The sequence below is a fragment of the Gavia stellata genome, chromosome 3, assembly GCF_030936135.1.
Source record: "Gavia stellata isolate bGavSte3 chromosome 3, bGavSte3.hap2, whole genome shotgun sequence".
Taxonomy (NCBI): Eukaryota; Metazoa; Chordata; class Aves; order Gaviiformes; family Gaviidae; genus Gavia; species Gavia stellata.
In genome coordinates, this window is record NC_082596.1 from 103,910,438 (window position 1) to 103,937,664 (window position 27,227).

The 27,227-nt window shown below is 49.3% G+C and overlaps 1 protein-coding gene across 2 annotated transcripts in view; it reads right to left on the bottom strand.

The window, feature by feature from the left end:
• The window catches only part of NFATC1 (nuclear factor of activated T cells 1), a 120,090-nt gene that overhangs the window by 86,382 nt on the left and 6,481 nt on the right, over nt 1–27,227 (bottom strand). The window contains exons 2-3 of one of the 2 annotated variants that reach the window (XM_059815459.1): nt 21,927–23,025; nt 11,605–11,764 (exon numbers count right to left, since the gene is read on the bottom strand). In XM_059815459.1, the coding sequence (XP_059671442.1) occupies nt 11,605–11,764; nt 21,927–23,025 (1,259 nt within the window). Of the gene's footprint in view, nt 1–11,604; nt 11,765–21,926; nt 23,032–27,227 lie in introns of both variants that reach the window. The other variant, XM_059815460.1, reaches the window with a different exon arrangement.

The window sequence follows — 27,227 nt, forward strand, 5'->3', positions numbered from 1 at the left end:
AGCATCTCAGAACTACAAAACATATTGAAATTATTTCCATAGCAATCATAACAACAACATGCCAGGCCAGGATGTGCAGGGAGGGAGGCTGGCGGCGGGAGCTCGGCCCCCCCGCCGGCCCCGATGCTGCCCGCTGCGCCAGGCAGCACCCACGCAGCACCCTTCCCTTCGCCCCACGGCCGCATCCAGCACCCCGCCGGTGCGTGCCACCCCGCCCGCCGGTGCTCGCGTTGGCAACGGTCGGTCTCATCCAAAAGAGTCGCTCGCATCCCTTCTCCGCCCCGCGCTCCTGAGCGAAGCGTTACGTCCCCGCGTGCAGACGCGGGAGAGCCACGGCGCTGGTAGTCCTGGCCCCGGGCAAGCACAGGCAACGTTGCTTGAGCTTCTTAATCCTGACATGCCACAACCATCTCGGGCTCAGGTCTCTCTCCTTGCGGTGCTCAAGCAGGCAGCAGCCTCGGGTGAAGGCGTTAGGAAGGGGATGAAAACCCGGGTCTAACCCTTCGCGCCTGAGCTGTGCCCGGGCTTCACGCACAGCTCGCCTCTGAGCAGCTCTCCAGAAACAAAACGCCATCTCTCTTCCGACCCACTCCCTTCTAGCTATTTATCTACTTGCACAGCCACGATATGCTGCGGGCTTCCCGAACGCTGCCCACTGTCCTTTCACGGGCAGAGAGCCGAGGGGACGGGAAGGTGCGGCTTATTAAGTACAGCGAACGCGGGTGTCTATGTCCTGTGCAGAACACGCATGATAAGCTGATCCCGCTATTTCGATGCAGGCACAGGGACAGGAATCAGCTAAATATAGCAGGCTTCAGTGACCGGTCTAAATTACAGACTTAAATGACATGAAGATAGGTACAGTTTGCCCAAAGACAGAGGAAAGCACTGGGAAGATGCTGGACGGTGATGGGAAGCTTGGCTCTAGCATCATTACGCCTGACTTGCTCTCAAGGCATCCAGTAAAAGCTTCAGAGACTCAGGGACTTCATGCCCATTAGACCTGTGCAGGTATAACGGTGGCGGAACAAAAAGAAGATGCAATCATCCTAAGGGATCCCAAAATCCAAGGGACCGGAGGCAGAGGAAAAGGAGGATCCAGTTAATAGCGTTCACCTGAAAGCCATCAGAAGGAAGCAGCAACACACGGGCAACCTGCAACCGATGCCCAAAGCGCGTCACATCTTTAAGAGGGAAAACTTAATGGATCTCCTGAAAAGCAGCGGAGAGGTCTGCAAGAACCGAGCACAGATTCTGCACCTTGCTCCCCTTTTTCACGCCGTTTTCAGGCAGCCCCACACGCTCGCGTGTGACACCCAATCTCTTGTAACACCCGTGGCATGGCAGTGAAAGTGTCTTAATCCAGATTTTGCGGCTGAGCAACCTGAGCGACAATAAGTGACCCAACTAATTGCCAGTTGATCAACGCATCCTCGCTCGGTAGAAAACTTAAGCACGTGTTCAACGTTTAATCCCACTTTATGAAAATTTAAGGACGTTCTTAAGCGCTCTGTTGCACTGTAATAGAAAGATCACTTTACTCAACCTCTTTTACGTTTTTTCCCTTATATTACGCAGAACCGGACCAGCAATATTTTTACAGGGATTGCAAGTGGCAAGGGAGGAGCTCCCTTTCCGGGGAGGACGATGGGTAGTCCTAGGCAGCAGACTTTTAAATCCCAATGTACATAACGTCTGCATGCAAACCAAAAGCAGGAGTTCCTCCGCTTTATTGGGTACTGAAACATTAAAAACAGGTGTTTAAAAACTGTATTACAAATCTGTCTGCAACCTGTATTATTTTTACCACGTGCAAGTAAATTGATCACTAGTGTGTTTCAACTGTTTCAGTGAAAATATGCAACTCCTGCTAAATTATTTCTTAAACATGTGGAGGGAGGAGAAAGTAGATTTGATTTCACTGCACCGACAGCGTGCGACGTATTTTACTCACACATATGTGTATAGCAGAGGCTGTAATGGATCATCTCCCTTTCACGGCACGTATCAAAGAAGGTCTCGAGCTATTCTTCACAAGGAAAGAAATGATAAACCCCTGCTCATAATGAAAGCTGCAACGTACTTCGAGAGAGCAACTGAGTAATTTGACACCGTATTTTCCACTGATTCAGCATGTTAGTTGGAACAATGACTGATTAAAATGGAAAATCTATATTATAACCACATATACTGACATTCCAGATTACAAGGTATGCTACGGATGTGATTTTTTTACTCTTCTAACATATAAAAATTAGAAAGTATAAAACCAGAAATTGTTCCAATGGAGTTACGTGGGTGTGAAAGCGATCTGAAATATGAACTGGCCCCTGGTATATCTTCATACAGAATGCGCACAATATAATTTTCATGATATATATGTTTTATGTAATTTGGAGTACCAAGAAGAAAAAAAAAAAAAGTTTGCCCTGAGATATTACTTTTAGGAATAGAGGACAGATGTCTAGTTGCCAAAGCAGACTTGTAAAAAATTAATCACCTGCCTCATGCAGGTTAGCAGTATTTGGCAGGTAGGTTAGCTCAGCTCGTAATGAAGCATCTGGCTTTTGGTAAAGCTGCATTTTAATTTTAACCGTGTTTCATTTCAGCTTTTGGGCGCATGTCAACGTGCAATAATCTGACAAGTCTGGAGCACATTTGCTGATTGGGAACTTTGGTGTAGGTCTTCTCAACTGCAACCAAAACTAAGTCAAGTAACAACCGTGGTTCACGCCCAGACCACAGCCTCACGTATCCTCTGAACCTCCCTGTAAAGCCATTTTAAACCCAGTCCTCAACACCTTACCCATCCACAGTCTTGTTCTCTTAAAAACAGCTAAATTGACTGGGAGTCAGCAATCTCCTAAGCATGTGCTTGAATTAAGCAGGCTAAGCTGCCTGACTTCAGGAGTGCCCCAATACTGCTTTGAATGTGGTTTGGTTTGGGTGGTGGTTGGGTGTTTTTTTTTTTTGGAACTTGGGTCTGGTAATTTGAGGCAAGCGAAAGGTCTACCCATGTTGTATTTTGCCTTAGAGAGGTGGGTACCTATTTGTAGCCTTGCGGGACATGGTTTAGTGGGCATGGTGGTGTTAGTTGATGGTTGGACTTGATGATCTTACAGGTCTTTTCCAACCTTAGTGATTCTGTGATTCTGTGTGACTACTGGTAGCCTCTTTTGGCTAACCAGAAGCATCTGCAGCTCCTTCTCGGACGCCGGGAGGGCAGAAGAAGAGCTGCTGAAGCTCAGAGAGGTCTGCAGAACTGCAGCCTTCTGATTCTGTGCTTCTCATCACTTCCAGGTGTTCCCCCTGACACATGCGTTTTCAGTGGAAGGGTGCTTCTACCACTGATTTACTGGGCCCCCCCGCCACCCCCACCACTAATTCTCCTTGTGAGAGAGCGATCACTATGCAGATGCAGGGGCCATTTGTTAACATGAATAGCTCAGGCATTCAAATAATGTTCCCAAAAGACAAAGGTCCATTAGAGCATGAATTAAGCAATTGCCAATTTTTGTTTTTACATTATGACCATTTTTTAAGCTTTCAAATGTGCCAAAACCCTCAGGAATCTCACTGGCTGTTGTTTTTCTCTTCTTGTATCACTTAAGCTGAACTGTTTCTTTCTAATACTTCCTTTAAAAAGAAATAGAAGAGAGAACAGATCACACTATGGGCTCCCGAGCTCTGGCAGATCTTGACAGAGAGTACAAAGGAAGGAACTGGGAACATTTAGCTCCGTAAGCACATTTGCAGCAGCCTCGCTAGCAGTACCGCAAACGCCTTTGCCGGGCTGCTGCGGCTTGTGCAGGTATTTTCCTAGCGCACCGCTGCAGAGAAATCACCTATCTCAACTGCTGATTACATTAATTTGTTTGTTTCCATCTTCACTGAACACCACCCACTGACAGATACTCCCCAAGCCCACGGACACGCTTGCACTTTATTTAGTTAGGTAGAAAAAACAAGGCACGGGGGATTTTTCTTATCTTGCTTGGGACCTGATCGCTTGCGGGAAAGGGGAATGGCAACTTCTAGAAAGAAAATTCGGAGACAGAGCAAGAGACACGGTGTCTGCAACTTTTAGCAGGAGTGATGCAATATTAAGCAGGGGGCAAAAGCGATGTGAAGGACAAAAAAATCACAGCACTCAAATACTCAAGGATGAGTCCTGATTCCTCCCCGGAGAGAAGTGATACACGATTTTGAGGTATGCTTCCAAAATAATGATGAATCGCCCTTTCAGACAGCGTGCAGAAAAAACTCTGTCCGCACTGCAAAAAATTCACCAAGTGAAAAGATGCAGCGTGAGACCTGAGGACAAAGTAAACAAGGATTAAGAGAAGAAAGACTACTACATTTATGTTCTGTCTTTCTCGGTCTTGCAGCGACTTCCATCACATCGTTTCTCGACTCGCAGTGCGTGTGTGCTGCTGGTCACCAAAACCAGCCCGAGAAGGGAAGCAGAAAGGATGGCTCTGTGAGCAGCCGTGGAGATAAAGATGACTCCTCCGCTTCCTTCCTAGGTCTAACCTAGAAAGTCTTCGCCTTATCAACCCCCACCAGAGGACAGCTAGAAGATACCCCACACGGCAAGAGCAATGCCACCAACTCCCTTGTCGCAAAGGACGAGGCAGAAGGGAAACCGGGAGAGGCCAAGGAAGAGGAAAGCCGGGAGCTGATATCATCATCCCCTTTTCCCGAGGGAACGGAGACAGCAACACCGGAGGAGTGGGAATGCTTTCCATCCCCTCCTCCCTCAAGGCCACCACCAACTTCTGCTTAGCCGGCAGGCAGCGAGTCCAAGCTGGAGGCAAACGTAGGATGTTGGGCTAAATCCTTCGGGCTGGAAAGCCAGATTGAGTATCTCGGCGTCCTAACAGCCGGGATATGTACTGCGGCGTCCGTCAGGCCGAGCGTGGGCGAGGTATCATTTTTAAAGGAGAGCGGAGTCCATCCCCCACGCGCTGGCTGGTGGAAATTTCGTTTTTCATTTGGAAAGGGCCGTTGCGCCAAAGAGCAGAGGCCTGTCCCCAGGACTGCTCGTAAATCAGAGCTGAAGTTGCTTTTTCAGGGTTGTGAAGCCTTCACCGGCTGACAGCAGCGTGCTTTCCAGAACGGTTCCCTTCTGGACTTGGCTCTTCTCAGGGAGGCCATAAGCTATCTATACGGCTGTGCTCGTGGAGCTGCCCTGTGGGACCAACCTCATGCGAAATACCAAAAAAAAGAGAAACTCCCCCCTTCCCAAAATACGATCTTCTAACGACGAAAAACCGCGATAAAAAGCTTTCAATGGGCTTTCTTCCATTTGTTGGATTTATAGAAGCAACAGCAGCCTTAAAAACATCTGCCAAATCATTCTCCTTTTCAGTTTTGATTATCTGTCTGCTAGTTTGAGGTTAGCTTTAACTATACAGATGCAAGAAGTGAGAAAGCCATTCAGCTTAGATTTATTCTTAAGAAGTACCGGCTGTCTAAAACAAGGCTATAAAATGGAGGCTCCCTGTCTGGTTTGCTGCATGGTTGCATGGCTTTGTGCTATTAATTGCAACCTGGCTAACAGGTGCTTGCCAACGTCTTTATATCCTCACCATAAGAAAGGATTGTATTTCCATCTGGATGAAAGGATGACGTTGTCTTCTAAAGAGAAGTTAAGAGCAGCACAGAGAGGAAGTCCACTGTGGCATGACAAGTTGAATCACTGCTTACTAATGAGAATATGCCCTCTTCTCTGCTCTGATAGACCCAGAGAGGGAAGGGGAAAGCGACCAACACCATTTTTTCCACATCCACTCCTCTTGGTCAGGTGTCAGATGGCCATGAGCTGGACCCACCAGGGGCTGTTTTCCTTCCAGCTCCCTTGGCTCACCTAGCAATGGTGGCAGCCCTCTTGCTTAAAACAAGCTCGCAGCACTGGGGGAACCCTACCAAGAAAAGCACTTACGCACGCACCGCAGGTATATAAGAAGTCCCGTGTTACGTACTTAAAAATTAACCACGGGCTCGCTTTTGCTGTGCAGCATCAGGGCATTGCTGCGAAGGACTCTATCAGAGAATCACTAAGGTTGGAAAAGACCTGTAAGATCATCAAGCCCAAACATCAACTAACACCACCATGCCCACTAGACCATGTCCCACAGTGCCATGTCCACACATTCCTTGAACCCCTCCAGGGATGGTGACTCCACCACCTCCCTGGGCAGCCTGTTCCAATGCTTCACCACTCTCCCAGTAAAGAAATTTTTCCTAATATCCAGCCTGAACCTCCCCTGGCGCAACTTGAGGCCATTTCCTCTTGTCCTGTCTGGAAGAGCCTTCCTCTCCGCTTTCTTATCCCTTCATCTCCTTCCTGTCATCAATGGTGAACACCTCCTTCCAGGCTTTTCCTTTAGCTCTTCATTTCTCTCTTCCTCCCATCTTGCCTTCTGTGTAACTGCACAACCCTGGTACCTCCCGCTGTTAACTATTTGTGAGGCCGTGCGTATGAGAAGTGCTATAGGAGACTGTGATGTTAAACATAAAGCCCCAACCTGAACGCATTCGCAGGTCGCCGGACCGACTGCTGCCGCCTGAAGTTACAACCGTTTCATCGACAAGGCTTTCTACTCCCCAAGGGGTTTGCAAAAGGTATTCATAGCTCTTGGGTCGGGAAGATGAAAGGACTCTGATAGACACCTGCAGTGGCCAGCACCTGGACCTGGACTACTTGGGCTCGTTATCCGAAAGCAACAAAACCAACGGATCCTTGGGAAGCAAACGATAACACGCTCCATGTGTTACCGGGGTGGGCAAATACCTCAGAGGCATGTTGGTGGCCAATTATGGTCACACGGAGATGTACGGAAATACTGAGACAGCAATTCCTTCAGAGAAGAGTCTGACACTTGTTAGTCATAAGGGGATTTAAAAATCCCAATATATGCCTCAAGGCCTTTGAAAATCAGACCCAAAGTGCCTACTTGAGATCTTGTTGAGAAATGACGCAAGCCAACTCTTGTGAGCCAGTCTCCTGGCACAGACAACATTTTGACTATGTAAATCAGCAGACAAATCATTGTGTTTTGCCTGTAAAATGAGGGAGTTCAGACTATTCATCTGTTCACAGGCTCAGATTAAATTCTATATTGGAGTGCACAAGCCATACACAACCTCTACCATCTCACTGCAAAGCGATACAGTAAAAGGCAAGGCAGCATTCACTGTATCTTCAGTATTAACTTATTTTTCCAAGAGGAAAACAAATTCTGGCTAGTACCAGTTACCTAGATAAAAAAGGAAAAACCCTGCAACTCTTTTTCTTCCCTTTTTCTAACCAATTTATCTACCTCACGTCAAGAGTGATCGTGAAGAAAATTCCTGGCATATTTTGCGTCAAAAACCTGAGTAATAATCATGACTTTTGAAAGTGCTTACTAGACTATTCTGTGCATTTGAGTATTTTCTTTCACCCTTTAGTCCAGTCTTCTATGGGAGTAAATCATACCCTTTAATTAAACATTCTTGAGTATTTGGATTTTATCTCACAGATACACCGCGCCCTGCTTGTAAAAATTCCATCTCAGACAGCCAAAGTGCTTGACTTATTCCAAAGATGAGTTATTAATTAGAATATCTATAGACCATGTATTTATAATCTGGTGCCATCCCTCCCCGGGGATCCCAAACTTTTATCTGCCAGATTACTTACCTGCAGCTGACTGGAATGTAACCCCCATCTTGTGCAAGTCCTTACCACCACTTTTAAGATGAAGAATGGGAGATAGGTCTAAATGGAGGACATTTTTAAGACGTTCTGGATGTAAACCCCTTGAATTAATTCACCTCACTTAAAATGTGGCTGTAGCTACCCAACGCGGTGGGTTTCCTAAAGTCCCCATTCACTTCACCTTGCTCCGTTCAGAGAAATCCTCACCCTAGCCGCAACTGCGGAGGGGCCAGGCGTGATTTCGCCCCCCAAAGTGGTCCCAGGTTTCACCCTCGCCCGGCACGGCGGGCAGCTTCGTAACGCCCGACGCCAGCTGGGGCACCGGCCCCGTTCTGACTCAGAGCGGGGAGTACCCCAGTCTGAAATCACCGAAGGCAACGACAACTCGCAAAATACTTCCCCGAGCCAAGGGGTAAAAGCCGGTGCCAGCCGTGAGCTCACCAGCACCGCTCCCCGGCACCCCTCGCTTGCCAATCTTCTGCAACATTTTTAGCTTGCTAGGTGTGCCGGCTCGTCCCACTCTCAAGACGTTTAGCAATCGAGAACAGCGATAGCTTGGGGCTGCCACAGCAGCCAAACACCCGAACAGGCAAAGGCGAAATGTGAGAGAGAGGAATATTGCGTTACCGGCGCTCATTAGCCCGCACGGGCAACTTGAAGCGCTCAAAACCGTATCATTGCTAAGTGCAGAAGGGAGGGTGCAGCACCCCACAGAAGGAAAGCCATAGGAAATCCTGCTGGCACGAAATACGCCCGCAGGAGTCTCCAAGTGATCAAGCCCCATGCAGATGATGGAGAGATGATAAGGAGCGAGTGGCGCCTTCCAGCACCAGGTCGGGGCAAGACTCTGCTGCCACGGGCAGCACCCACCACCCTTGCCCCTTCCGCGGGTCAGCATCAACCCCACGGCACCCCGCCACGCTCAGCACTGCCTGCCCTTTCCCAGGCTCAGGTTTGGGAGAGGAGAGTGATCTCACACACCGGCGGGCGTTGAGCGTGCTGCTGGGTCCCAGTGCAAAGCTCTTCAGCTTTACGTGCGACCCGCTCCAGCTCCAGAGAAAAGTCAACGGGCTGGAGGAGCCACCGGAGCCGAGGGAAAAATTGGTCTCCAGCCCCAGACTTCATGTCACACCCGCGAGAGACTCCTGCCCTCCTACACCACCGCTCCCCTCGTCCAGCATGCTTGCCTCGGAAAACTTTGATTCCCGGACCCTTCCACCTCCTAGGAGAAGAGATGTAGCAGCAGCAAGGAAGCTAATGTTGCCTGGAAAAAAAAACAGATAAAACACACCCCGGCTGCAGAGAAAGCAACCTCCTGGCAATTTTGCTGGGGAACCGTGCCATGAGCAGCGGATGCTTTTTGGATTTACTTCTCCTCTGCCTTAGCACGCCCTATAGATATGCGGAGGTATTAGTGCGAGAAGATTTCCCGGTTTGGGAAGCAGGATGCTAGCGAGATGGGGTTTGAAATGGAGAAGGAAGAGACCTCTTCTGCATTCTCCTCTTGTCGAAGGTAAAGGGGAAAAGCTTTAAGAAAAGCAGAATTTAAGCAAACGCCCTCAAAGCAGCGACATAAGAAAGACCTGACTGCCCACGGGAGGCAAAAACAATAACGCAAAAGGGTAGTGCAAGAGGTCGGAGCAGTTTTATGAGGGGCTTCCCTGAGTCAACTCAATTGAAAACACCGGGAAATATTAGAGGGAAAAGCTTGATTCAAAATCTCTCACCTGAAGACACTCAGATACTGTTTGAGCTAACACCTGGGTGTGAACTTCAAAGCTTGGGCTCCTTTCTGTGTAACATAGCGGACTGAATCAAACCCGACCCGAACCCCTGCAACATCTGGAAATATGTTGATTCAGAGGCGCATTTTACAGCTTTTGTCAGTCACCGATTTATCAGAAGTTACCCCTTAGATTTCCTCCTCGTCCTTTCACTTATTTAGAAGTACTTCTGGTTTTTGAAGTACTTCTTTATTTATAAGTACTTACTATTTCTCTTATAAAAAGTATTCATAAGTATTTTCTATCTTTTTGGAAGTACTTTTCATCCATCCATCCATCCAACTCTGGTCTAAGTCAGAAGCTCTTAAGTATTTCCTCAGACAGATAACTCTGGCTGGGATGGCAATATTAGCATGGAGAAGCTTTTTCTGGCCCTCTTTAGGTTTCTGTTCTTTTTGGAGAAAAGGATGTTCAGGTTGTAATAAAAGGACTGAAAAATACATTAATCTTTATTAAACCGGTAGAGCCAATTGACAGGGCTAGGACTGGCTGTTTCCTCCCCTCTCCCTTCATGCCCTTCCGCAGTTTCCTCTCCTCTTTTCTGACACTTGTTTTTGTTTGGAAGTAGCACGCTCACTCCCGACAGACTGGGACAGGGGATGAGAGGGGAAATGTCTGGACGCATTTAGTCCAATTAAATGTTGGCATCACATTCGGTCTTTCCAAAAAGCACGTAGGAAACTTTAAACGCCAGGCTGGCCGCTGCGAATTGATGCCTCCCCATTTACATTTCTTTGCATCAAGCCACAAACGGAGCAGGTATTAATTGTCATCAAGCGTCTCTGCCACAAACCCCTCTTTAATATCATTCACAAACGTTCTGCTAAAACCTTTCGTCTTTCAGCAGATCACTTCCATAATCCCGTGTCACTGAGGAGTTTTGGCAGAGCTAAAGAGCGAACTGTGTTGTCGCTGACAACTCCCCTCGCTTTCCTCTTCCAGCCGCCGCAGCACCACCGCAATTCTGCGGTGGCGTTCCCTGCTCAACGTCATCTCAAACGCGCATCGTTCCTTCCAACGACCTCTTTGCTACCAGGGTTTTACAGCAAATAAACGCGCGCGAGCCCTGCACGTGCGGTCTGTACATTGACTTGAGCCATCCGGTCTTTCGACAAGCCGCTGCTCCTACGGGAAGAGCCGTGGCTTAAACCCAGGCAGCGGCAGCGCCTGCCTCCCTCCCTCCCACAGACAGTGCCCGGACACCCGTGGGTCCCACGGCGTCTGGGCAATGGTAAAACCTGGGCTCCGTTGCCCAGGGGGTCACAACCCCGGCAGAAGGCACCGCGAGCTTAACTTTTGGGTGCGGAAAATGCAGCTGAGGAGGGGCAGGCACAGCTGGCTCTGTCCCGCGATTTTTTCTTTTTTTTCTTTTAAACAACCAAATCTTATTCTTCCCACTCCCGTCCTTTAAAAATGAATGAGACCAGTCATGTAAATGAATTAAGGGTCAGCTTACAGCGTTATTAAATTAAATGCTTTATATACAGTAACTGAAGAGGCCGGTACAATTCACAAAACTAGATTCAGACCTCAGATGTTTTCCAGAGTGGCTGGAAGGGCTTAAGGAACTAAACAGAAGAAACTCAAAAGGCAATTTTTTGAAGAAACTCAAGAAAAGAGTTTCTTCTTTGAGCAGAAACTCAAAAAAACTTTGCTCAGCATTCACTGCAACACCCAAACCAGCGACATACTTCCACGTTGCTGCTACGGCTCTGCCCTCCAACACATGTTCACAGCTCTGATTAATCCAACCACAAGTTAAGGACTAAGTGTACTGAGGCACGTCCCCAGCTGATTTGAGTATAAATTGCATGTCTGGAATCTGACTGCACAGATAGGTCCCCGGGCACCGCTTGCCAGCTGAACACTTGCTACGTCGTACACGGACAGAGCAGCCCTATTCACGTGGCTAAGAGCAAGTGGATGCTCTTGCCTTGTTTTTAGTAAAGGCTTGGTCCGTCCAGTTTAAAACACGCTCTTACGGCGCATTTAGGTGCAGTAATCTTTGAGGACAGGGAAAATCTCCCGTCACTTTTTGGTTTTGGAGAAGAAAGGGTGTTCACCACAGAGCGCCGAGATAAAACAACCTGTGCTGCTCGTTACACGTTTTGGTACCTGCACAATAGGGTGGCCCCCCGCAGATGCCTTCACAGCCCCTCGACTGCCTTCCGTCTCGTAATGAGCTCGGTGGTGGGATTTCGGCTGCACTTCAATACGCAGTTCATAAGGTCCTGAGTGAGATGGCAGCTGCCAATCAAGGGCAGGCAGGGATGGGCTATAATGGAAAGGAAAACGTATTAAAAATTAACGTCAAGTACACTATGACAAACCACAAGCATCCAGCACTATTACTTTAGAGACCGTGTTTCGCAGTTCATCCTTCACCATCTTACATTTAACATTTCATCAGTATGGATAATGCCACAACGCAAGTAATTTAGAAGGTAATGGTTATTTTACGAAGATTTATGGGTTGAGCATATCTGATGGCCCAGATGCCATCCGATTTGTAAACAAGATGGAAAAATGTTAAGACACAGCTTACAAATATCTTAATACATCGATTCTTGAACCAAAAGGAGAAAGGTAGGCAGAAAGAGGCAGAGGAATTTAAGGACGAGGATTTCTGCTGTGAAAGTGAATGCCAAACCAGCTCTGGAGGAGCTCTGCATTTAATGAATCTAATGGATTTCAACAAATCTGCTGAGTTTACAGGGGGCACAAAGAAGGAAAAAAGCCATTTCCCAGCTTCCTTCCCGACACACAACACGTCAGAGAGTCTCAAAGTGAAGCCAATCTCTTTCTGGTTCAGGCACTGCAAGGGAGCAAGCTCTGAAGTCAGAACTTGCTTACAAACCCTACTAACGATGACGCGCAAGCCCCAAGAAAACCCAGCTCGCTCTCCCGGCCCTGTATTGACTCCGCAATTAACTAAAATATTAAGGACTCGTTACCATCAGACAAGCAAGGAGGCCCGACAGCGTGTGACGGTGGGGAAGGGTCCTTGTTAGAAACCCACTTCCAGTGTAAAACCACGCTTGAAAATAGTCAGGAGAGCTCGGCTGTAAGAAATGCCAAGCTGACGCTTTGGGTTGAGAAAAAGAAAAAAAAAAAAGAAACAAGCAAGCACTGTAGAAATAGTAGGGCTGAAACAAATTTATTGATCTTAAAATTGAAGCAAAAAGCTTCACGGTGAAAACACCAGTTTTATGTCTAGCGTATAGTCTTTCCTTTGGGGAATTCTCCGTACCAGGTATCCCGCAAAAGCCTTTACAAGTAGTTAAGCGGCACAACCGCAAGGTACTACCCTGCCCTCTTACATCAAACTTCTATTATCCCTCCCATCAGCCTGGAGAAGACAACCAGCACGCAGAAAATCAGGGTCCTCGACCTTCTGTTGTCGCCACGGACCGGGGGCTACCCGCCACGGCGAGAGGGCTCGTCCCGCCGCAGCACGCGGACGAGAAGCCGAAGGGCTAATTAGCCCTGGCCCCAGCCCGCGAGGAGGCCGGCCGCGGGGGATTTACCGGCTCCCCGCCTCCCTGCCATAGCCCTGGCGCAAGGACAGCCCGAGCAGCGTGAATCACGGCCGAAATGAGCTGGCTGGGAGGGAAAGGATGCAGAAGAGCTTCCGCACCGGATGCGTATATTACAAGCACATATTCAGCTGGAGCCCGAACACTCCATTTTACCGTCCCAGCGATCCACACGCTAACCCAGTGCGCTTGCGGCTCCTCAGGCATTATAGCTCTCACATCCCCCAAAGCATCCCTGCTGTCTCCCGCTGCAGGACAGAGACTTTAACCGCTTGCCCTGGCTTTTTTTTTCTTTGCCTTTTTTTTATTTTTTTTTTTTTTTTAAGTGCTTATCCAGCCCTTTATCACTGGCAAATTTCTCATATCTGCTAGCACACGTGTGCAGATACACTGACAGGACCTCAGGTGGTGCTAAGTTTCTCTACATTACCTTTCTTCACTCTTATAAATTCAAGCCACGTGATTTAAATGCCCGTAGACACGCACGACGTACATCACAGGGGTCAGCTGCAGCCACTAAGTCCCAGCCCCGGGTGAGGACCAGGACCACCCTCACTCCCCGGGCACCCCCCGCGACCCCAGCACGGCTCGCTGGCGAGTCCCAGGCTCCGAACTTCCAGCTGCTCTTCTCTCCAGCCCTCAGGATGTGGAGCAGCCTCAAAAATAACAGAGGAGGAGAGAAGGACATTGAGGTGCTGGAGCATGTCCAGAGAAGGGCGACGGAGCTGGTGAGGGGTCTGGAGCACAAGTCTTGTGAGGAGCAGCTGAGGGAGCTGGGGTTGTTCAGTCTGGAGAAGAGGAGGCTGAGGGGAGACCTCATCGCTCTCTGCAACTACCTGAAAGGGGGTTGTGGCGAGGTGGGTGTTGGTCTCTTCTCCCAAGTGACAAGCGACAGGACAAGAGGAAATGGCCTCAAGTTGCGCCAGGGGAGGTTCAGTCTGGATATTAGGAAAAATTTCTTTCCTGAGAGAGTGGTGAAGCATTGGAAGAGGCTGTCCAGGGAGGTGGTGGAGTCACCATCCCTGGAGGGGTTCAAGGAAGGTGTGGACATGGCACTGCGGGACATGGTTTAGTGGGCATGGTGGGGTTGGGTTGGTGGTTGGACTTGATGATCTTACAGGTCTTTTCCAACCTTAATGATTCTGTGAAGGAAGTAGCCATCCAGCTCCCAGCTCAGCCCAAATGAGCTCATCCAAAAGATGTTGCCTCTTTGAGGGCTCCCAGCTCCATGAACATCTGGACTCAGCAGGAGCCGGCGGGACACCCTCTGCAGAGGCAAGACAGGGGCAAATCCTCAATTTGGCTACTGCTCCCCCAAGCATGGGAGCCCCAGCCTTGGCTAGAGACAGGACGCTACGTCTTCGGAGCTCCTGTGCAAGCCTCTCCCCCAAAACGACCTGGACCCACCTTGGGGGCGAGGAGCAGCTCCTCCACTACTAGATGCTCATACAAAGAGCCGAGAGACGGCAAAAAATTAACCGGCAATTGGCCGTTGTATATAGCTGCTATTCTTTGCCTAGCACATTAGGTCCACGTACTTGAGTCTGAGAAAGTCTCAACAAAAAAAAAAAAATTCTGGATAAACCATAGTTGACTAATGATAAATGACAAAGAGCAGAGCAAAACAGCTGTCTCTCTCCTGGTGATGATCAGCGCACATTTTTAAACAGATGTTTCTGGTTTTAAGTAAATTCTCACTGAATGGATTTTTTTTTTTTTTTTTCTGAGGACACAACAACTATCAGATTAGAAATTTTTAACACTTAATTAAAAAGGACAACTTTGACCAGCAGCATGTAGCCCTCAAGCGAAGAGGGATTTTTTTTTTAAGATACATGGAAGCAATAGTTCCATAACTAATTACATTTCTTTAAAAAACAAAGGAAAAAACCCACAAAAACCCCTTTCAAATCAGCATCTGAAAATGTCAGTATAATTAAGTTGTAAAATTCATGTTCTCAACTAAAGCCTGAAAATAAAAATACAGTTTTGCTGGTAGCCTGCAATCTATCATCGAAATTCCAAAATACCACCTGCCCAATTATAAATTGACAATTAATGGCAGTTTTCCTGATAAAGGAAGCAGAGTGATGCATTTAACAGTGTCATGGGCTGGGGCTGTCAGAGCTATTTCCTATGCTAGGTTATCTTCATCATGCACTTAATTTCCTGCAGCTAAACGTGGCTAAAGGAAAAAGTCACCAAGCAAATGGTGTAGTGGTAAAATCAGATCTGGTTGCCGCAAATAAACCTTATCAATTTGAAAAGGCCCGAAGTACCTCACCCAGCCAGCATCACGCGGAGGGGAGAAGAGCCCCTCCACGGGGGTCAAGAAGAGAAATAAAAGGTCTTCACGCAGCCTTCCTACCAAATAGACATCGGCGTAGTTCCCGCAGATCAAATTTTCCACCAACCGAAAACCTGTCCCATTCCTTTCTACGCCGTAATAAATCTAACTGTAGTCCTCCCAAATGCTGTGATGAGGGATGGTTGTTTCAAGGCGGGTTCACAAAGCCTGGTGTCAGGCCGTAGAAAACTCGCTCAATGTTAACTCCATCCTACATAAATCAGATTACAAAACAGATGAATAGTGATTTATTTTGCATACACCAGATACACACTATGATTAAATCAAAAACAGATTATCCAGTCTGGCTGACTTCTGCCTTTAGCAGAAAGATTTATCAAGTTCCCAAAAAAAAAAAAAAAAAAAAGATAGATACTAAGCAGCACACTGGAATATAGACAGGGAGGAAACAAAGCCAAAAACTTCTCCTAAACTTTGCAAAGGTGCTTAAGCCCCATTTTCACATGACTGCTATGCACTCAGGAATTAAATTACCATTACACTTTCTAAGCTACTAGATGCCCAGGGCCACTTGAAAAAGAGATTTGCAAACATTTTTGTCCCTGCCGTGCAAAAGGTGTCAAGAACAAACGCCGGCCTCGCGCAGGGACTAACCCTGCTCCTCGGCCAAGCACCGCAGCACGGAGTCACCACCAGGCACAAGCCGCTGCCTGGAAGAGCAGGAGGGCAAGCGTGTGTCCGCGCCCGAAGCAAATCGAGGGACTTAGAAGGAGCATGGCTGAGACCAGGCGCCCTGCACTAAACCTATTTCTTCTAACAGGCGGTCTTCTTTTGGAAACAAAAACATAAACTAGAGAAACCACAGGGCTGCTGAAACTTTTACCAAGCTGCTAGCTTGCCCCCGCTCCAACGGCGCACCAAATGCAAATAGGGTTACCATTTATTATTTACTACCCGCGTCTCACATCGAAGCGGGCGCCGGTTAAAGATCCTCGTGTGTTTTTTGGAAGAGTAAGAAAACAACGATAATGCCTACGTGTCCACCAACTTGACTGTGGTCAGAAAAATAAACCCGCCTTATATTTCACCTATGAGTTAATGTGGGTAGATTTTGCTCCCTTTTTAATTTCCTGCCTGACAATCGAGCAATTTGGCTGCGAGCCGTTAAAATAGATGCTGCATCCCACCCCAGACTTGGCCGTATTTTGCCGGCGTGCGGAGCAAGTAGCTCCTCCGCGGAGCGCATGCGGCGCACTGGAATTCCCCACGCTACAGTCTGAAAACGCGAGTCGTCGCCATACTCCCAGATAATACTTAACGCCACTGCCCTAAAATTTCACACTCGGGGGTCGATTTGCATGGGAAATTTTGCATTTGTTGGCTTCGAGAAAGAACAAGAAATGATTGCCGCGGGAATGGAGATAACAAGCGGCTGGCATCGCGTCTCTGCTCCATCTGAATTTAGAATCACGTGGTGCTAAAACGAGCTGGTGAAGGAAGGCCATTAATAAGATGCTCACAGGGGCCTCTGAATGAACTGAAGAACAGTCAGGAGAAAGCGTGGCGAGGATTACATCAAACAAACAAACCAACAAAGAATCAGTTCACTGAGACAGGCTTCCAAGCAGTCTTCAGCCTTACGGTACAGCAACCTCACGTAACCAAAAGCCACTGCTACGGGGTGGCAAACCGAATTTGTTGATGCATCTAAATATCCCCATCCAGCACGAATCTAGCGGGAGAGAGAAAAAGGTTAGAGGCATCGCGGGCTCTTCCCTGTCCACTCCCCCCCGCCCCGCAATTAACACTAACGAGTCCCAGGAGATGGTCACCGACACACAGCCACTAGTCCCCATTTCACGGGGTCTTGCCCAGACAGCCCTGCCTTTGCTTTGTCTGAGGAACTTCCTCTCGCTTGCCATAAACACACGGGTTTGCCGTGAATGCACAGGTCAGCAAATCCGGCACTCCTGCGCTGGTGACTATCTCATCTCAAGATAGCTGGTTCCCCTTTCCACCTTCAGAAAACCCCAATTTCTTGAGAAACTCAACTTCTCCCAAGGAAGGTTGTCCTCTATCTCATGATCTGGATCAAAACATCTGTTCTTTTTTTTTTTTAAAAAAAAAAAAAGCATCAATAGCATCTGAAAGGTCCACAAACCAGAAGAAAGAAGGAAAAAATACACAACATTTTAAAATCACCATTTTTAAGGAAATCATATGGTTTGGGGCCTCCATGAATGATTTTTGCACGCTTGAGTTTAACGCTGTCACAGTCACAAAAGTGGAATCCAAAAAATCCACAAAAAATAAACAAGCCCATTGATGCAGCGAAAAGCCAAATGTGCTTTTGCAACTGGCAGACAGGTACCCAGGCATACATTCTCTGGGTGCAAACTACAGCCTCCGTAAGTAAAAGTCCATGACCCCGTGCCTGTGAGATCAAGGACATACATGTATGTTTTTGAGGTTGAAAGAGAGACTGCAGCTAAAGAAAATGTGGCTTTCAACGGTTAAAAAAAATAAACTGTACAAGAAAATACAGTAGGGAGCTTTTATAAGCCACCTGGAACTGGGTGTCTATTCCTGGAAGCTCCTTTTGGTGTGGTAGACGTCATACATGCCATACGCCCAACCACCAAACCCAACCATATCTCTTCCCCCTCTGCCCACAAAACACTACATTTAATGAAAACTCAAGTGTTACAGGCCAACACGCTTCTTGGATCAAACTGATGACACTTGAAGTAACTACAATGCATTACTTTTCAACGAGTTAAGAAACCGTGTCTAGGAAATTTCAGGTTGTGTTTAGTCAAATACAGCGGCTAAAGAGGAAGTAATTAAAAATGTGTAAGATACTCAGAAATCCGGCACTTTCATGAGCACCTGTATTTTTGTTGTAACATAAGATGATTTGGGACATGCTAATGAGCGGCTAAAAAATAAAAATGGGATTTTTTTTTTTTGAACTAGTCACTAAGACTGCCCCCCTTACCCAAGGGCAGAAGTCCAGTGCTGTAGTTCCATTTTGGCTTTGAGGTGTTTGCCCATGGGAGATCCTACATTACAGAGCACCGAGGAGTGATGGAGAAGTGTCACAGAACGGAATGCAACTGGGAGAGCAAGGGCTGGAGAAACACAGAGCATCACCCGCTCATACGGTCACTGCCTGGTGAGCGCTTCTTTTTAAACTACTTGCTACATCAACTGTAAGAGAGGGACTACAGACAGAAACTTCTTCCATTTGAGTGAGGCAGCACAATGCCTAAATACCGAAATAAAAGAAGAACTTGGAGCTAACAGCTAAAGCAGAATTTCACAAAGACCATCTCTTGACTTTCCGCCTAACGATTTACTTCCAGTAGCTTTTGAGGCAGACTGGTACATTTAGGTAACCCATTTTGGTCTGGAAAAGGTACGATTCCCATCGCTACCTCGGGGTGTGTTCCAAAACTTCCCCTGAAAACCTCTGCTTGGTCTCTAAGCTGTTGAGGGGTCTGGAGCACAAGTCTGATGAGGAGCGGCTGAGGGAGCTGGGGTGGTTCAGTCTGGAGAAGAGGAGGCTGAGGGGAGACCTCATCGCTCTCTCCAACTACCTGAAAGGGGGTTGTGGTGAGGTGGGTGTTGGTCTCTTCTCCCAAGTGACTAGTGACAGGACTAGAGGAAATGGCCTCAAGTTGCACCAGGGGAAGTTCAAGTTGGATATGAGGAAAAATTTCTTGGCTGAGAGAGTGGTGAAGCATTGGAAGAGGCTGCCCAGGGAGGTGGTGGAGTCACCATCCCTGGAGGTGTTCAAGGAACGTGTGGATGTGGCACTGCGGGACATGGTTTAATGGGCATGGTGGGGTTGGGTTGATGGTTGGACTTGATGGTCTTACAGGTCTTTTCCAACCTTAATGATTCTGTGATTCTGTGCTTCTGTAAATATTTTCTACCCCCAAAGATTTGGCGCGAGGCCCCGGGCTGCAACCGAAGCACCGCGGACAAATCCCCAGCAGACCCGGGTTACCCTGGGCAACTTCAGCCCCGGCTGCGGAGTCGGGCTCTGTCCTCCGACCCCATCCTGCCATCCTCAGCACCTGCCTGCCCAGTCCCATGCAGGAATAGGAGTCACACGCTCGTAGCCCTTGAGGGGGATGCGTGAGCCCAAACCTGCTCCGAAGAGCCCACAGCCTGGGGACTGGGCTGAGCCTCCGATCTCACCGTCCTCGTGAGCAAGCAAGAGAAGCATGAGGGTCAGAAAGACGGTGTTTCTGTTAAGGCAGGCATAATTATACTCTTAGTGTTATATACTGTTATTATTCCCTTGCTGCGGGACTTCAAAAGCCTAAAGCGGATTGAGCTTTAATTACGAGAAATGAAAAACATCATCAATTTTAGAAACAATACAAAAAAGCAGTTTCTCTTTTAGACTGATGCCCGCTATAAAACCCCGGGAAAGGAGACAGCACCCGGCCGACGGTCCGCCTGAGCCTGTTGCCTCCTGCCCCCAAAGAGATGGGAACGCAGGAGAGGGAGGGAAAGGCGTCAGTGATTTTCCAAGGCACGCTGGCTTTTGATGAAAATCGTACCGCGTATTCAGGAAGAGACAGAGGAGGTAATCAAATCTGGTTATCTCGAAATCATTATGACCGGGTAGCTTTTGGAGCCCGAGTTGTTTGTTGGAACCCACCCCTCCAGCCCTCGCGTTTGAAATAGAACAGATGTGTAACATAACAGGAAAAAAATCCAGTTCTGTTGTGACAAATTCTTAACCCATTTTTTTTGAAAGACTTAAAATAACATAGTTTCTGTTGCGTAGGCTGTGATCCTGTTGACGTCCGTGCTCACTTGCCCAACACTTTCATATACATAAAACGTGAGGTATTTTTGGTGGAAGGAAGCACGGTCAGTGTATCTGATTGGTAAAATAACTTAAAATCACATTTCGACAGTAACTTCCAACTGCCCTAGAGCACGAGTTAATGAGATCACATGGAAACATATTGCGAACCAGGAAACATATTTTATACAAGACCAAAACAGTGGAAAAAAATGTTAAATACACAACGTAGCGGGGCTCCGTTTTGTACGCTTCACCTTTCTTGTTTGTGTTAGCGCGCAGGCATGCCGGGTGCCTCCTGACGGACGGCACTACGGGCCGCTCGCTGCCACGGAAAGATAAAAGCCTGTTTGGTCAAACTGTCCTATTACCGCCCTTGAAGTCTTCGGCAAAAAGCAGCCCCCCGCCGCAAAAGCCAACGGCCGGCCTCTCTGACGAACGCGGGCTACTTAGCACTTCAGTGGGAGAACGTAAAAGGCTCTTTTTAAGTACGCGGGAAGGCTCCGAAGGGTTTGCCCGATGTTAAAAGTCTCTATCCCAGCTCCGAAAGGCAGCGAGTGCCTACCTCTGGATGGCTTGGCCAGACCCAAAGGGGTTGCTGCATCTCCCAGGGCTGAATTGAGCCAGGGTCCCGCAAGGAGCTTGGGCAATGCTGAGAGGAGGAGGAGGAGAACGATGAGGAAGGGGACCACAGCACTACCTGCTGTAACACAAAGGGCCATGGACCGCTCCATCTCAGTTTTGGGAGACAGCACGTGGCAGAGGGGTGCTGGCTGGCGAAAAGCGAGACTGGCAAGGTTGAGAGCCAGGGAATGTATCGCTCATTAAAACACTTCAGCTACGGGCCCGCTTCTTTCGTTTTGAGAAAGGCAGCTTTGCTGCCAAAAGCAAGAAGCCAGGTGTGCTTGGGGAGGAAGAGGAGAGGGGGTGGCCATCACAGCCAGGGACTGGGAACAGCCTGCAGACTTTTGGAAAGCCAAACTCTGTTCCTGCACCATGTGCTTCTGCGTATACAGCCTTCAAAATAAAGATCGTAACTGAGACCGAAAGAGAAAGCGATGGATGTAACTCAAGTTCTGGCTATTCTGTGGTGTTTCCTACCCGGAGTCCTCTTGCGATAAATAAATGTGACCGGTATATTGAGTATTATCAGCTGACAAATACGGTTTTCTTCTTTAAACACAACAATGGTGGGGAAGGGGGAAAAGAGAAAATCACTGTCCAACGCAGTTAGGAAAAGAAGATAGATAGGCAGCTTTCAGATGAAGTGAAGTAAAAGCTGAAATCATGTACAAAGGAACCATATCCCTATTCTGTTCGTATTCACTGTCTGTAAAGCGTAAATGTAAAAGGCCCCGTAACAGCCACAATAATGAGACCATCTCCTTATCCTGCAATAAAAACATACTAAGATATGATGAACTAGTGAAGTAAAGCCACCGGTTTGATGGCACCAAATTGTTCTGCTGCCTGACGAGCTTCTGAATACCCCCTTTCCAGACTGCCCGGGCTGGGGCTCGTCCCCTGGGAAGCAGATAACCAGTTACAACCCACGCACGGCCAGCTCCTACAACAGCCTCTTTAACCTTTCAAGGCTTTACTCGTGGTCACGCCACACCAACAACAGAGGCAGCGTCACGAGATACGGCTAAGCGGAATGAGTGGATGAGCAGATTTGGCAGGAAGCAGAGGCAGGAAAGGGAAGGAGGGGAAAAAAGCATGCAACAGAGATACCATCAGGATTGCCCTCGAAGTCGGGGTTCCTTACCTCATGTAGGATGTCGGAGACAGAGACTTTGGTTTGGCCCACTGGTAGGGATGCTGTGGCACGGACAGGTACTGCTCGCAGAAGTTTCCTTTCCTGATGTGCTGAAAGCTGGAGAAGTCTTCCGGCGACAAATCGGCAGTTGGCGATATGGTCCCGTGATCCTCGCCAGCTGGTTCGGTTTTGAGAGTCATGGACGGGGTGTGGTCGATGGCGGTCTTCCTCGACTTGATGGGAATCCCGTCATTCATATCTATGGTGCTGTCAGTGGTGAGGGCGTTGATGGCGGCGACGATGGCGGAGCTGGTGTACTGGTTGGTGTTCCCCAGCCATGTCTCATCCGTGACGCTCACCCGCGGCGAGTTTTGCGGAGAAGGTGTGGGGGAGTGGTGTGGGGAGTAGGAGGTCTGCCGGCCGTTGAGGCTGTACTTTCTCTTGTTGCAGGGAGACGGAGGCCTGGAGTTGCGAGCCCCCAGCCAGTTCTCCTCCGTGATGCTCGTCCTGGGAGACGTCGATGGAGAGTGCCTCGGGGAACTGAGCAAAGTGCAGGCCACCATGCTGCGCTGGTAGCCCTCCTCTGTGTCGGTGGTCTTCGGAGAGACGCACGGGGACTGCCACGGAGACGTCTGGGGTGAAGTGTACGGATACGAGTAGTTGGACTCGTAGGAAGACGCTTCGGAGTTGCAGCTTCTGGAAGACAAGCTACTCGCTGGACTCAGGCAGGACGGGTCTCTGTACGCCTCAATGTTCGGTAAGTTCAAAGTGGCAGTGGAAGGTGACCGCTTGGCATTTGGGATGGCGTCCTCAACCTCATCGTGGAAAAACTGGTTGTTGTTATGATGAAGTCCCATGTAAGAAGTGATCTCAATTCTAGGGCTCTCCAGCGCCGGAGCCCCGTTAGGTCTGACGTTTGGCGGCAGGTAATACTCGGAGGCCCCGCTGTCGATGTGTCCTCCGTATCCAGAAGGATGGTTTGTCGATGGGACAACTGAAATGACGGGATTTGATGTCTGAAGGCCATGACATGGAGTTGACAATGAGGAATGTGCCACATTTAGAGGCAAGCCAGCATTTACATTTGAAGATGTATAATTATAGTGTTCTGGAGAAAACAAACAAACAAAAAAGAACGATATGAGGTGCTGCACAAATATACTCACTTAGTAACATACCCAGCTGGAGGGAAGGGACATGGCACAACACACAAAAGCACAGCTCTCCTTAACAACCCGGCCCACAGGCGTGCCACGCTAGGGGAGAAGCTGTGGACTAGCATCCTTGAAAATGCCACTGACTGAACAGCGCGAGACAAGCTATCTTGGGAGGGGGATGTACACGGACTGAGTCTGTCTCGAGGACACTCTTCTTAGGTGAACCTCCAGCGCAAAAAATCGAGTCTTCAAACAACGTTGCTTCAGCAGCCAGAGACTGCAGGGCTGCTCAAGAGATGTGCTTTTCCCTAAGTGAGCCCAATTCCCTCCCTGAAACACTGGAATACACAAAAAACACCGGACAAAAACCAAAAGTGGAGGCAGACTAAAGCGAAGAACGTGATCGACTGCATTCTGTTAAAAAATTATACACAACCGAAATTTCCATTACAGCAAGTTTCCAACTGGTTCCAGTTAACTAGGATTTTGGAACAAGACGGATCTATTGACCTGCTCTGGTTTCTGGGACCACTTATCCTCCAGCCCAACTGGCAGAGGCCAGGTGAAGGATAAACATGGATGTCTCACTACTCCGCGACAGCTGAAATTCCACTGAAATTGCTGGTTGTTGCGCGCGCCACGTCGAGCGCTGCCAGCAGTGCACTCTTGGCCAACAGTCTAACCGTTTTACAGCTCCGGGTGTATGAAAACAACAGCAGAATTGCACAGTCAGTGTGGAAAACAGGGAAGGTGACAGATCACATCACAGCCTTGCGCCGATGGGATCCCCGACCCAGCGCAGGGGAATAATCGGCCCTTCGCGTGCCTCCACCCCTGGTGTGTGACGGGGACCGGCATCTCAAAGCTGGCCCGGAGACCATCCCTGCCTCGCCTCACTGTCGGCCTGCTGAAGGGACTCCGTCAGCCCTGCTCCCCCATCCCAGGGCTCCGTATGTGTCTCTCCGTCTTTGCAGATGACACCAAGTTGGGCGGGAGTGTTGATCTACTTGAGGGCAGGAAGGCTCTGCAGAGGGATCTGGACAGGCTGGATGGATGGGCCCAGGCCAACTGTATGAGGTTCAACAAGGCCAAGTGTCAGGTCCTGCACTTGGGTCACAACAACCCCATGCAACGCTCCAGGCTTGGGGACGAGCAGCTGGAAAGCTGCCCCACAGAAAAGGACCTGGGGGTGTTGATCAACAGCCGGCTGAATATGAGCCAGCAGTGTGCCCAGGTGGCCAAGAAGGCCAACGCCATCCTGGCCTGTATCAGAAATGGTGTGGGCAGCAGGAGTAGGGAGGGGATCGTGCCCCTGTACTCGGCACTGGTGAGGCCGCACCTCGAATGCTGTGTTCAGTTTTGGGCCCCTCACTCCAAGAAGGCCATTGAGGTGCTGGAGCGTGTCCAGAGAAGGGCGACGGAGCTGGTGAGGGGTCTGGAGCACAAGTCTGATGAGGAGCGGCTGAGGGAGCTGGGGTTGTTCAGTCTGGAGAAGAGGAGGCTGAGGGGAGACCTCATCGCTCTCTACAACTACCTGAAAGGGGGTTGTGGTGAGGTGGGTGTTGGTCTCTTCTCCCAAGTGACTAGCGAAAGGACAAGAGGGAATGGCCTCAAGTTGTGCCAGGGGAGGTTTAGGCTGGATATTAGGAAAAATTTCTTTTGGAAGTTTGGAACATGCTGCCCAGGGAAGTTTTGGAGTCACCCTCACTGGAGGTGTTCAAGGAACGTGTGGACATGGCATTGCGGGACATGGTTTAGTGGGCATGGTGGTGTTGGGTTGATGGTTGGACTTGATGATCTTACAGGTCTTTTCCAACCTTAACGATTCTGTGATTCTCTTTGCCACCCGGAGACAGTGGTGGGCCACGCGTGGGGAGACGGGCAGCCCTCAACCAAGGGCAACGTGGCCCTGGTGCTCTGAGCAGTGGTGGGATCAGGACTCATCCACCCCGTGCTTCCTGCTAGAGGGAGGCTCTGCATCACCAGCAGACGTGGGCCACAGCCCCTAACACCAGCACCTCTTGCCTTCCTGGGAAAAGACAACAAAACCTTTCTATCAGGGTCAACAGCCGCTGAACTCTGAGTCTGGGTAACGCTGCTCTGCAGGTTCCTCTCAGCAGGCTGGAAACGCACCCAGCTCCAGCTCCAGCCCCAAGCTGTGCCTGCAGCGCATCAGCCTTCCCCGAGGTTTATTACGGCAGCGGCACTTTCCTGCAGGATAGAGGGAAACTCTGCGTCCTCCCTGGCCACAGCTGGTCCACACAGGGAGCTGGTCCCCTCCCCTCCCCGGAGGCAAGCTCCCTTGGCAGTCACCCTTGCCCACCTTCCCTAGGGAGCTACGGAAAAGCTGTCTTAATTATTACAGCTGTTATTCCCAACGCGACCCGCTCGCCGGGAGCGCTGCGGATGCAAACGAGCCTCCGAGCTGGTAACACCAGCGCAGCCAGCTATTCTCTTTCTTTTGTTTATCAGCTCAGCCCTCTCTGGTGTCATCCTCCGGCGATCCCGTGCTCGCCTTTCTCGCTGGCAATAACTCCAAGGCAAAGGGTACTTAGGAAAAATTAAGGTGCTGTCGCAGTTTCACGGCAACTCGGCGATGTTTCAGCTGATGTATGTCATGTCAGGAACAATGAGCCACAACACCTTTTCGAACTCACTCTCTAGTCTGCCTCCAGAGACCGGCCATTTACTGAGGAAGGGTCATTAAATTACACCGGAGCGTGCCACAAATAAAACTGGATTATTCAAAACATGCTGCAGCTTCACACTCTATTCAAACAAGGCAGGCAGGAACTACGGAGAAAGAGGTGCTACTTCGACACGGATAACCCAACCGCGATGGTCACAGCGAGGCACAGATCTGCCTGGGGGGGTCAGAGTGCCCTCCTTCCAAAATCAGTCCCCTTTTGTTGCTGCCCTGCCGCATGGCCACGCCGCTCAGCGTCACCGCAACCACCACCGCTTCCCTCCCACTCTTCATGGAAAAAAAAAAAAGCCCAAAGCGGTACAACAGCGGTAAGACTTTCTCCGTTTCAGAAATTAGCTCAGGGAAAGGCTCTAAGCAGCGCCTTCAAGGCACCTTCAACCCCTTCACTGCTTCCTCCGGCTCCAGAGGAAGGTGATGTCCCTGGCACCACGCTGCCGCCGGGACACGGGCTAGGCTCTTCTGCCACGTGCACCCCACGGGCCCTTCCACAGCCTCCTGGTCCAGCACGTGGGTGGACGACGCCGGTGACATGGCACAGCCGGGCGCCGCCTCCAGCCGTTCCCGACGGCGCAGCCGGACGCCCCGGGCAGGGGACGGCGGGTTCCGCGGGCTGCCCCGGCTCTGCGCCCACCAGGTGGGCTTTGCAAGACGGGGTGCAACGCCAGCATCTGCTGACTGCAGAATCGGGGCCTTTAGAGCTTTTATGAAAAATAAACAGGTAAACAAACAAAATAGCAGAGATAATTATTACCTGCGTGAAAGGTACTGTGAACCCAGCAGCTCTCTTGAAATCTAACGCACGACTAGGGTGGAATTCAAACAGTGGAGTCTGCTGGAGATCTGCTGCCCCGGCTGAACAGGTAATATAAAGGCTCAGACCAGCCTTTGGAATCCGGTTTTTTCTTTTAAAAATAAAATTAAAAGACAGCCTCAAGTGCTCCAAGCAACGAGTTCCCCTAATGCGCATGGCAAGGCATAGCCTCTTTTAGAACTATCACGCGTATTTTTACAAAGTCCACTTTTAAAGGGCCAAGAACAATAACGTGTCCTACAACTTCTCACACAATAGTACTCAAAATTGAAAGAAGCAATATCCAAAGCCTTCCAAATATATTTAGGTACCTTAAATTTTCAGGCGGCATGTAGAAAACATGCCCGCCAAATATAAAGGCCCCAAAGCCAGAACTAGGAACAGGAGCGAGTCCTTGGTTTGCGAGCTACAAACCACCAGCTACAACTTCTGAAAAAGCACATTCTTGTCCACAACTCCCGTACTCACAAAATTCACCAAATGCACACACAGAGTCAGCATTTGTAAGACGCTGACGCTTCCCTCGCCGGGGTGAATTAGACATGCAGAAATAAAACGCCGGGCTGGAGGGACGGGAGGTGGAGGTGAAACGGCACCGGGCAGCGCAGCTGGGCAGGGGGCTTTGACAGCGCTGA